The following is an 11974-nucleotide window of genomic DNA, read 5'->3' as shown; positions in this document are numbered from 1 at the left end:
CTCCCGCGCGGCGCGAGTCACACACAGAGGCGAGCGGCGACAGTATTTCTTACGGAGGAGCGGATTGCTGTATTATTCACCGGCTGTGAATGTGAACTCCTCGGGCCTCGGTTGATGATCAGACAGCAGTTGAGCTGAATATACGCGTTGGTGTTTAACTGAGAGGAAAAGCTGAACTCTTTGACCAGTTACCCTGCCCAGTGCGGTGCATGTATGCAGCTGTATCGAGCTCCGCCAGAAGAAATACTCCTGGACGATATCATGGAAAAATACACGCCACTTTCCTGCAGGCTCTCGAGATGTCAGAGGATAGTTTGAATGGACGTTGTTATTTATATAGTTGATGATTTATGTCATGTTTTACGTGCAGTTCTTTTATTTTGCATAGAAGGAAAGCGCATAATAGCTTCGGTTATGTCCAGATGACAACCTGCATCTGGTCTGACAGGCATGCAACAGCATTTATTACATGCACAGAGTTTTAATAAGCTGTTCAAGCGCTGCTGGATCTTAAACTGTTGCATTGAGAGCTGACAGAAGAATAGGGTCTCTTTGTCGTCGATCATTGAGAATCTAGGAAGAGGGGGAACGACAATTTGGGTGTCCTGACACAAACGACAATCCAGATACAACAATGGCAAATGACTCCATCCAAGTAAGTTGACTGCTTGTTGCAGAACAAACGCTGCTAGTTAGTTCCTAAAATCCTACCACGTTGTTTTATTATGCTAAAATAATCCAATGGATTTGGGGGACAGACAATAGAGTTGCTTTTAAGACCCAACAGATGCATTCACTTTTACTCAACCCAACTGAATGGAGTTTATCTCTAAAGTGATGGAGTCCCCATCCACCCTTCTTCATCTGAGGGGTAATTTCTCTTCCATTATAGTGTAAAGGGACATTATTGGTGGCTAAACACAGCCAACGTGTTTGGGTTGTACACTAAATATACTGCAAATCGTTTGGAAAGCCCTTTTGAGCTTGATAGCTTGAGTTGTTTTGTGACCTGCTCTGTGTTAAACACCAATATTTATGTTTTCTCTAACACTCATCATGGTGGTGTGCCAGAATGTTGTTCGTATCAAATCTTATTGAACCGAAACATAAATAAATTGAAGACAAAGTTTAGGCCTGCAGATAACCTTCACTCTTTTATGACTTCTGGAACGTGTTTAAAGAACAAGTTTATCTGTCTGTTTATTTATTGTCAATTAAATATAAGCCAGCACACTTGTGTTATGTAACATGGGCACTTATGCTGACCAGACCTTTTGGGAAAATGTCATAAGCAGTTTAAAACATGTATAACAAAAAGCTTTAAAAGAGTAATGTATAGCACCATTAACTGGACTAGTTATACTCAATATATCATTTTCAGCAGATCAATCAAACAACCAACTTCACTACTTATTCTAAAATCTGTATTGTGTTTAGTACATTTTCACAGTAAAGATTAATTAGCATTTTACATTGAGCTTTAAAGGGATAGTTCATCCCAAAATGAAATTCTATCACTGTTTACTCACCTTCATGTTATTCCAAACCTGTATGACTGAGGCTCTGTTTACACTGGTGTGTTTCCATTTTAAAACAGCGTTTTCAAAATACTCAGTTTTGGTCCGTTTACACTGAAATGCAACCCTGGAGTTTTCAAGCTAAACCTGGGTCTGCAGTGTTTTCGAAAGTCTCTGTTTTTGAGGGTTGAAAACGCCGGAGTAGTGTAAACGACAGGCGTAACCGTAGCAAAAGGTATGCGTTTTAAAATAAAAACGCACTAGTGTAAACGTAGCCTTACTTTCTTCTGCGGAACACAAAAGAATGTTGGTAACCAAACACTTTTGGGCATCATTAACATTTGTGTAGACAAAAAAACACTGACACATTTCTCAAAATATCTTCTCATATGTTCTTTTAAGAAAGTAAGTCATGCAGGTTTAAAACAAGATGATGGCGAATAAATGATAACAAAATATTCAACTTTAGTTCATTTCAATAAGAAATCATAAAATCATAAAAATTTGGTGGATTTTAAAATGTACATAAGGGAGAGGCCTTCCATTAACCATTTAATTTAGTTATTTGAATAATCTGCTGAAACTGACTGAATGCTACTGGGCACCAATGTTTTCTCAGTTCGAACATTGCGTATATTAGATGTATGAGATAATATTGCTGAATGTGACCGTTTGTTGCCAGAAGTGACCAAAACAGCATGGAAAACACCAACAAAGTGGTAGTCATACACAAATTTACATGAAGTGTCTCTCCTACACAGTTACAACTCACAGTGTGGACTGCCTCACGCACACACTCGTGTCCACACATGGGATGACTAAGCAAGAACAGCCATCAGGATTGTGAATATGATTTTGTCAGCGACTAAATGACAACAGCTGGGTCACATAATTAGTATAATATTTTTGGTTTGTTTAGAGCTCTGTCAAGTTTCAAATTCAAAGATGCAATTATCTTATCTTTCTCATCCTCACAGCAGTAGATTCTGTAAATAGATGCATCTCACATCTTGCTGACATAATCTAACACTTTATTTGCTCAATAGATTACTAGTTCACAGATGGAGCTGACAGAACTTAATGTTATGTGCTAGGCTAGCATGTTCTGCAAAGCCTTATCCCTGTGAACTCAGATGTCCTGGTGTGTATCTATGTGTTTCATTAAGTAAGTTCCCAGCCCTCTACGCATTAGGCCTGCTTAATGGGGTTTGAAGAGTATACCAATTCCCTGTTTCCTGTCCTGTCTTTACTTCCCTGGCTATTAACACAATTGCATATTGTTTTTGTCAGTACATACCATCAGCAAATTGATGCGCCTGTATGCGGGTTTATAGAATTAGGTACACAGTCTACCTATTTGGCTTCATTTTATGTCTTTTTGTATTGATGGAAATTGGCAGTTCACTTTATCTAGTAAGCAGTTATAGAGCAATGAATGCTCTTGGTTGAGGGAGTAGTTCACCCAGAAATGGAAATTGTCATTTTTTGTTTTTTACCCTAATGTCGTTACATTTGTTTTTTTCTTTCCTAAATGTATATCCTTCTTTCTGGTAAATTGTTGTGTTTGTGTTAAAGGGTTTGTTCACCCAAAAATGAAAATAATTACATAATAGTCATTAATTACACCCTCATGTCGTTTGGTACCTTTGTTCATCTTAATCTCAATAACTTAATTTGTAATAGGTTTGTAACGACATGAGGATGAGCAATTAATGACAGAATTTTCATTTCAAGTCACTAAGTTAAGCTTGAGATCTGGATCAGTCTGATTTGTTTTGTGAATTTAATCAAACAAATCCAATTAAAACAACACTTTGAACTAATTGAATGCTTCCTCTCTAAACTCAAAAAACTCAAAAAGTATTTTTGTGGTAAATGAAGATTCCAAAAGTGAGTTCCATAAAAGCATAATTTTGGAATCCCCAAAGAACCTTTCCGTGACCAATTTGTGAAAGAACCATCATTTTCTTAATTCAAAGAAGCTTTTTTCACTCTAAAGAACCTTTTATTCAGAAATGAAAATCGTGTCATTAATTACTCACCCTCATGTTGTGCCAAACCTTCGTTCATCTTTGGAACACAAATTAAGATATTTTTTATGAAATCCGAGAGCTCTCTGACCCTTCCATAGTCAGCAAGGGTATTACCACAGTCAAGGCACAGAAACGCAGTAAGAACATCATTAAAATAGTCCATGTGACATCAGTGGTTCAACCATAATTTTACAAAGCTTCGAGAATACTTTTTTGCACAAAGAAAATAAAATAGCGACCTTATTCAACAGTCGTCTCCTCTGCGTCACCCTGGTGCCATTTCGGAGAGTATCATGACATATGCGCATGCTATGATCTAAACGTAAACAACATATGTGCGTAGTGCTGCTGATGCACAACACACATGCGCTGCACTGTTTACGTTCAGATCAAAGCACGCACATACGTTGTTTACGTTTAGATCATAGCATGCGCATGCGTCGTGATACTCTCCGAAATGAATGACTTCTGTTTTGTTGGTTCTAATTTTTTGTATGGTTAATTTGGATTTGACTTGGTGAGGATGCTCAAAGATGAGCCAGCCAAGAGCGTACTTGTCAGTATCTTGTCTGCTTTTCTGCTGGCCAGAGAAGTTATTGCTGAGCTCTGATTGGCTGTGGTGTGTTTGGCTGATGGTGCAGTTTTGGAGGGGTCAGGAGGGCATGAGACTGATGCTCAGGCATAAATGGAGTCCATTGTGTTACCACAGCTCCAGATCGTATTCACCATTGACTTCATGTTGTGCTCTACCGCCATACCCTCGCCCTATTTACTGACCCCTGCTAGTGTGTGTGGTGGTGACTCATTGCTGTCATGTTTGTGTTGACCTCCTAGGGCAGCTTTAATTCATTGTTCAAGCCTCGGATTGGGCTAACTTGTATTTACCCAATGGTTTCTTTAAACATCCATCTACCATGTGGTGTAACATGTACATCGCAGCATCCCTGTATTTCCACTATCTCCAGTGAAGAGAGTACCAGTGTATTCATGTCTTTAAGCTAATCAAAAGCTGGTTTAATACTCTGAGGCGGGAGACTTAGAAACTCAATCGCTTCCCTCCCCATTTTTTCCCCAAGTGTAAAACAGCTGCATTTTCTCATGACCTCATGAAGGCAAACTCTGGCCATGTGTTCCATAGCCTTGTTTCCGTTCCAGCTCCTCCCCTCTGTGACATCATCATATCTGTTGCCATGATGGGTTCTGCTCATTATCCAGCGTCCTGTAGCATTAGAGCAGCTTGCATAACCGCTCCATTATTAAAACTACACTTCCATTATTTCAATGCCTTGGGCTAGTTCTCCATACATTGATCTCGATGTAAAGTATTCAATTACTTAGTAAATGTTCTCTTTCTCTTTCATTCTCTTCATCTAATTGTTCATTGTGGTTTAATTGCTTGATTTGTTATTCAGGTGGAAATGTCACTAATGTGCACTGTCAAACTTTGTCCTCTATGTGTGTGTTAAATTAATGTTTTATCAGTGTGTTAATCTCCGATTATTATAAAGCACTTAAAAACCATGTTTCCTGCTTCAATGCAGGAATTTCAATTTGACTCGCCCCGTGAAATCATTTATTTGGAAGCCGTCCTGTTAATACATCCCAAAGCGATTAATATTTAATGCTGTGAAAGCTAGCATACTCTGCAGAAAGACACATCCTCCCCTCCCGTCTACACTGGCCTGTTGCTCTTTGTCTGCGAGAGCATGCAACAGTTAGGGTGTTGTAAACTGATCCGCAGTGTGTAGTAGCGGTTGTAATCTCACTCTCTGCTTCTATCTCTCTCTCTTCCCCCCTTCCTCTTTGTGAAACACCAGCTGCTCTGCTTCTCCCCCTCCTTCACTCCAAAATTCCCCTCTCTGTCTGTGTCTCCCTTTATCATACTGGTCAGCTCTCCGTCACTCCCCCGGCTCTCTTAGATTTCCAGGCTCAATTTAGAATTCAGGCACTCTCTTTGGAGATCGGATTGCTCTGAGAGAATAAGCTGAATTTGAGCCTGGATTTAGGGGGTTTTCCCTCTCTTGTGTCCCTGACAAAAGATCAGCATTGTAGTTTACTGAATCATTCTGTTAATGCAGGCATGATTGTGTCACTCTTGCGTTTTTGTTTATGGTTGGATGTATTGAGCAAATTAGGTAAAGGTTGATGAATCAGTTTTATGGTTAGGATTTTTCGATTCATTCATTTGGGTCAGTACTTCAGATTTGTACTTGCCCTTCAAATATTTTCACTAACCTCATCATGATTTTGATTTGATTTGATTTTATATGCAATTTATTTTATTTTTTTACAATTTATTTACAGTTTATAGTTATACTGTATATATGTAGGAGTAAAACATATTTTTTGTTTTATTAACTATTGATGACATTTCCTCCAAATTTGAAATAAAAAGGTTATTTAGAGCATGAAATGACAATTGGTCAAAATAACAAAAAAGATGCCATGTTTTTAGATGTTTATATTCATTTTTAGACAACACAATACCAGTGCTTTAACTTCAGAAGAGTTGAGAAATCAATATTTCGTGGAATAGCCCTGATTTACAATCAAAATAAATGAAAACATTTGTAGTTATTTTGACCAATTATATATATATATATATATATATATACACACAATTGGTCAAAATAACAAATGTTTTCATTTGTTTGATTGTGTGTGTGTGTGTGTGTATATATATATATATATATATATATATATATTGCCGTGCAAAGGCAAAAGACCGTAACTTCGATTTTAGTCGAAAATTAGTTATTGATATTTTTGAGACATTCAAGACATCCTTAATCATATGCTTAACATCCTTATCTTGTGTCAATTTCGTTGTTTTTCCGAGAAAATAATGGATCGCCTTAATAGTAACTTCGAAAAGCCCCAGAGAAACCAAGGCAGAACATCTTATATCACCAGTTACCGCTCTTTCACTTTGTTTGGAACGCACAAAATGAGTTATGTCGTTCTGCCTTTGTTTAGCTGCGCATCAATATGAAGTTACGGTGCTGGCTTGGAGTTATAAGGTGTTCTCCCTTTGTTTTACTGACCATTGAAGTCTGCCGCGTTTTAATTACAGTCAAACTTGTATACTTTCATGCATCTGATTATTAGACAAACGAATTAGATAGATTGCGATCTACCAAACAGCTTCATATAACAAAGCACTGAAAAGACTAGATACCTTGGCAGCAATACATAATCGTGAATAACCTTAAGATTTTTTATTTTATTTTTTTTTGCTTTTTATAATGCAGATTATTCACCAGGCTGTCGCTTCTAGTTGGACGCGTGTGGACTAGAATGCCATAGCATGTAGCAAGATCAAACATAAAATCAGTACTAACAGTTCGCAATTAAATCCATACTCCATACCTTGTAACCCGATTAAATCAATCCATGGTGACGAACGTCGCTGGAGATGTTTAATCCACAAGCATTCTGAGCATTCCTGCTTGCTAGCGTTCACATCAATCCACAAGTCATTCATTTAGTTTAGGCTATTTTCATTCAAGTCGATATAAAAGCAATTATGCAATGTCTACAATTCTTTTACATTACTGAGCATAGCAAATAAATTGGTTGCAAAATGGTATCCACTCACATGTTTAACTTTTTAGTCTGCTTGTTACGGTAAAAAAAAAAAAAAATTATATAGTCACATTTCTATTCGCAATAGCCTATATGAGATAGCCCATGATCACTAGATTTTATAGAGGTGTTACTGTAACGATTTTGTAAATGGTGATCAGCAACCAAATATTGATAATGTAGAAGTTACTGTCTTTTGCCTTGGTGTGAGTTCTCACGTTTTTTGCAGACAATGCAAAGGCAGAATACAGTAACTTCAAAATAGGGGTAAAAATTTGAGCTCACAATTTTTTAATTTAGATAATTTTACTAAAACATCTAATTGCCAAATATCCAGTGCCCTACCTATAATTAATTTGGCTCGACAAATAAAAAACTTTAAAGTTAATTTTCTCAGTTTCACACTCTAGTGAGTTAAGGTCTTTTGCCTTTGTTGGGCAGTATATATATATATATATATATATATATATATATGTGTGTGTGTATATATAATTTATAATATAAATGTGACAGAAGGAATTATATTTTTATTAAACAAATAAAACGCCAAATAATTTATTAGGTATTTTATGTGCAATAATAGCTGAAAATTATACAGCTACAGTGTAACTCTGTGGCAGCTAGGAATTCATGGTTGCTTGCAAGACTGACTATTACAAGTCATTATCGCAAAATCAACAAAATCTTGTCTATTTTAGACAGCAAGATACCAGTACTTTGGATAGATATTTAAATGAAAATGTGCAACAACAATATTCAGTACATGACAGAAAACCATGTGCAAGTCACAACTAGCACATGATCAATTAATGTAAACTGCATTGGCACAATAGGTCCACTAACCGTTCCATCAGCTAGCATTAAAATCGCCCAGGGTCATCAGGACATCCATTGCTGACCCCAGACTATTTAGCAGATGGCTGATCTAATGCCTACAAATAAAAGAATTTAATGATAGCACAGTAGACCTACACAATGAACACTAATCGCCGACATTTACACAAACATCTGAAAACAGTAACATGATCATTATACATTGACAAAGGTCTTAATAGCTTTTGGAACTTTTACACAAACACTTTATGCAAATATTTGTTTTTATATTATTAGGTAAGGAGGAATTAGTTCCAACTTCTAGTCATACCTCAGTCGATAAGCATATTACACTCATTCACATTGGAGCATGCAAAAGAGTGTTTTATTTATCTACAAGGTTACATTTAGGTAGTTCCCATTCCCAGGAGACCTTTTGTAACTGAGTACAGTATAGTTCGGATATGTTTTTTTCATTTTCTGTTTCTGTTCCTTATGAAAGTAATTTACCTGTCAAGACCAGAGATTTTCTTTTTGACTGCAAATTGAGAAGCAGCATCTTTGAAAATGCTTGTTAGTACTGTTATGTGAAGGAAAAGCTTTGCTTCTTTTTCGTCTGTCACTTTAGAAAGGAGGATGTGCACACACCTTCCTGTGTTTGTGTACATGACCACGTGTGCACATTCACACATATATGTTGAGTACAGATAATAAGAAAGATGCATTGCAGTACAGTAACAGATACATTTAGGCCTTTGTTCTGCTGATCATATTCATTATTCACCAATAGGATCAGTTGGTTTTGTACAAGGAAGACTTGTGCTTTATGCAAATACATGATTAAAATTCAGCATATTTCAAATATGACAGTTTTATTCCTCTACATTTATCAGACATGCGTACTGTCAGATAGATTTGATCAGTTCTGGCGTGTGAAATGCACCTTGTTGTCACAAATGTGAGACATTGGGAGTGGTCACAGACAGGTGTTTGCACACTGGTTTCCGGGACAACTGCTGCCATAGCAACCATGATTAGTGATGTCACAGGATACTGTCTCACAGGAGGGTTGAAGAACAGGAACAAAGCTTTTTAATTAGCTCAGGCCAATAGTTAGGGGAAATCTAGTTGTCGTAATAATTCAGCAACAGTGGCTATATCTTAGACTTTAAATCTTTTGAGTAAAAAACCTTTTAAAGTTCATATGCATCAGTCATTCAAGCATTCGTTTTTTTTAAACAGTTGTACATAATAGAATAAAGGAAATAAAAATGCCTTCAAAAACAGGAAAAAAACTAAAATATCCCTTGTCATAAGAAATGTTTCTTTTTAAATAATGCAAAATATGGTATGGCATATGGCTGCTACATTTTCAGCATTGTCACACAAGCAAAACATTGAATAAGAATAATTATTAAATAAATAATATTAATATTATCATTAGAAAAAGAGTTATGTTGGAACATAAGTCCTGATGAATACGACTATATTTAATCTGCCACCCTCTCAAACATCTGATGATTGCAGTGTGAAATTTGTTGACTGATCCGAGCCTTGTATCTCCCTGTGATAAAAGATTTACTCACGCTGTGAAGAAGAAACCGCCTCAGTTCCATCATCATCATCATCAAGTCAGCCCACAACTTGGCTCGTGATAGGAGGCCAGCTAAGAGAAGTGGTGTGAAGAACTCTGCTCAGAACAGATGATAAGAGACACCTGGTGCAAGCTTTCACCATTTCTGTAAACCTGGACTCCTCCTCGTGCCGTTCTAAACTTATATGACCTTTTTTGCCCATGTAATTAAAGTTTCTTCAAATTGTCTTCAATGTGTCAAAATACATACAGGTTTGAAACAACATGAGGGTGAATATTTTTGAGTGAACGATCTCTTAAAGACACTAGCCATGTTTCCATTACCCTTCAAATTGTGAATTTCAATGGAAACTCATCAATTTCGCAAAAACTCCCACATATCGCAAAAATGTTTTTCCGCTTGCATGAGGTGGTTTTTCTGGCAATTCGAAAAAGCAATATTTTGCAAAACTGCAATGGAAATGGCTTTTTTGCATTTCACCTGGAATGTAACAATCATATGATCATTCTTTAATGTGCTATTACCTCCAAAAAATACCAGCCGTCCTGCGGCACATTTCAGAAGCGTCCCAGAAGATACGTCTTAAAATTAGTGCGGTGGCTGTGATATACGTAAACCTACCAACATCTATCGCCATGACTTATCGCGAGAGGAAAATGCTGTTTTAGTCGCATAAAATCGGTTAATGGAAATGCCGTCATTTTGCAAGTTTTTTATTGTTATTTATAAAATTACAAAAAAATATAAAATTTTGCAAAAGTTTGAGCAAATCTGTAATGGAAACCCGGCTACTGTTTCCTACAGATTTTGTTTTGGTTTTGATTGGGTTTAAAACATGTAAAATGATCATCTATACTATAAAATATACTAAACTACATCTATATCTACAGCTGTTGGAAATAGTTTTTGGAAAAGTTTTCTTTTTTTTTTTTTTATTCTTAATATTTTAATATATGCTAGTGCAAAAAAGAACTGCTCTCAAATTGTGTACAGCAGAACAGGGCCACCTCTCACCCACTGACCCTGGACTGATCTTCCTTCAGATCTTTCGCTTGCAGTTTGAGGAGACCCAATGTGGTCAGGACGCCCTTGATCTCACACCCACTTCCTGGACACTTCAGCTTCTCTCACTTCCTTTATATATTCTTGTAAAATAAAAGCCTCTCAAATGGCAGTCACCGGCAGTCAACTTGTGTATCGACTGCAAGATAATCAGTTTAGGAACCCATTATTTAGATATTTGAAATGATAGTTTAGATACAGTTGTAAGAGTATTAAAGAGTGTAATCCACTACGGCACAATGATATCTCAGTCTAATAGTCTGAGTGAGTACAATAGAGATTTTAAGTGGGCTTTTTCCTGACGATGCCACAATGAAACTATTCATCTGAACTCAGTGTGCACTCACACACACACACTATTCATTTCGGCCCATAATGAACACACTGAAATCCCATGGCGAAATGCACAGTGACCTCCTAAGGAACTCTTTTCCTCTGCATGTGCACACACACACGCATATGCTATCAATAACATAATATCTGTCAGATAATATTGTCAACAAATGAAAAAGCCATTAGTTTGGGAAATAATCCATCAGACTTTGGACACTATGCTGTCAGAATATGAACTTGCTCCAAAATCTCCATAGGTCTGGATATATCTATCCTGTGTTTGTGGGTGTCTGTCTCTATTCATCAATCTGACACTAAACACTAACGGTCACCACACGAGAATGTCAAGAATGCTCCAGATGTGTCGGTGTGTGTTTATGTGTATATGTAGTAAAGAGCCCAACCGCAAGCTTTGCACGGGAAATTTCTCTTCTGTTTACTATTTTTTTAATTTTCCTTTTCCTTCCAATTTCTTTTTTTGTTTGGGGGATGAGCCACTGAGGTCAGCTAGTTCACCTAGATTTTTTTCTCTCTCTCTCTTTTTTTTTTGTATGTTAAGGTTTTTAGTCTAAAATAGTAAACGTTAAAAAAATATTTAAAATCCATATTGTTGTGCTCTGTGTTGCATCTTATGTAAACACCTCTATAAAAAGGTGTCAAGGTCAGTGAACTCAAAACCTCTCTATTTATACAGGACTTCCTTAAATTCATGATGAAACGGATGTAGTGACATCTTTTTTCCATATTGTGACATACTTCTGAGTATTATGGTAAAAAGGGCGGGACTTGGTTCTGTCCATCAGTTGTTGATTGGATGGAGGCATCTTAAGACCAGCTTGCAGTAGATTGTAAGAAAGGGGTGATTTTAAGCAGACTAATGATTGCAAAAGTCTAGAATGTCAGCAATTTTTGACTTGATTAAAAATCAGAAGGTCAAAAAGCAAAAAATAAAAGAAAAAATCTTGATAAGATCAATAACATGCATTTAGAGAATTGGGTGAATTTTCATTTCATGCCAACTTTAAAGCAGACATTT

General features: G+C 36.7%; 1 protein-coding gene across 1 annotated transcript in view; it reads left to right on the top strand.

Moving 5' to 3' along the window:
* Positions 1 to 11974, top strand: part of LOC306873384 (serine/threonine-protein kinase N1-like) — a 41421-nt gene continuing 29447 nt past the window's right edge. The window contains exon 1 of the mRNA XM_079422643.1: positions 1 to 655. Within this exon, the coding sequence (XP_079278769.1) occupies positions 635 to 655 (21 nt within the window). The 5' untranslated portion in view covers positions 1 to 634. The remainder of the gene's footprint in view (positions 656 to 11974) is intronic.

Source organism: Barbus barbus (genome assembly GCF_936440315.1).
Source record: "Barbus barbus genome assembly, chromosome: 8".
NCBI lineage: Eukaryota > Metazoa > Chordata > Actinopteri > Cypriniformes > Cyprinidae > Barbus > Barbus barbus.
Note: the sequence above shows the minus strand (reverse complement) of the source record. Positions and strands in the feature narration are given on the sequence as shown.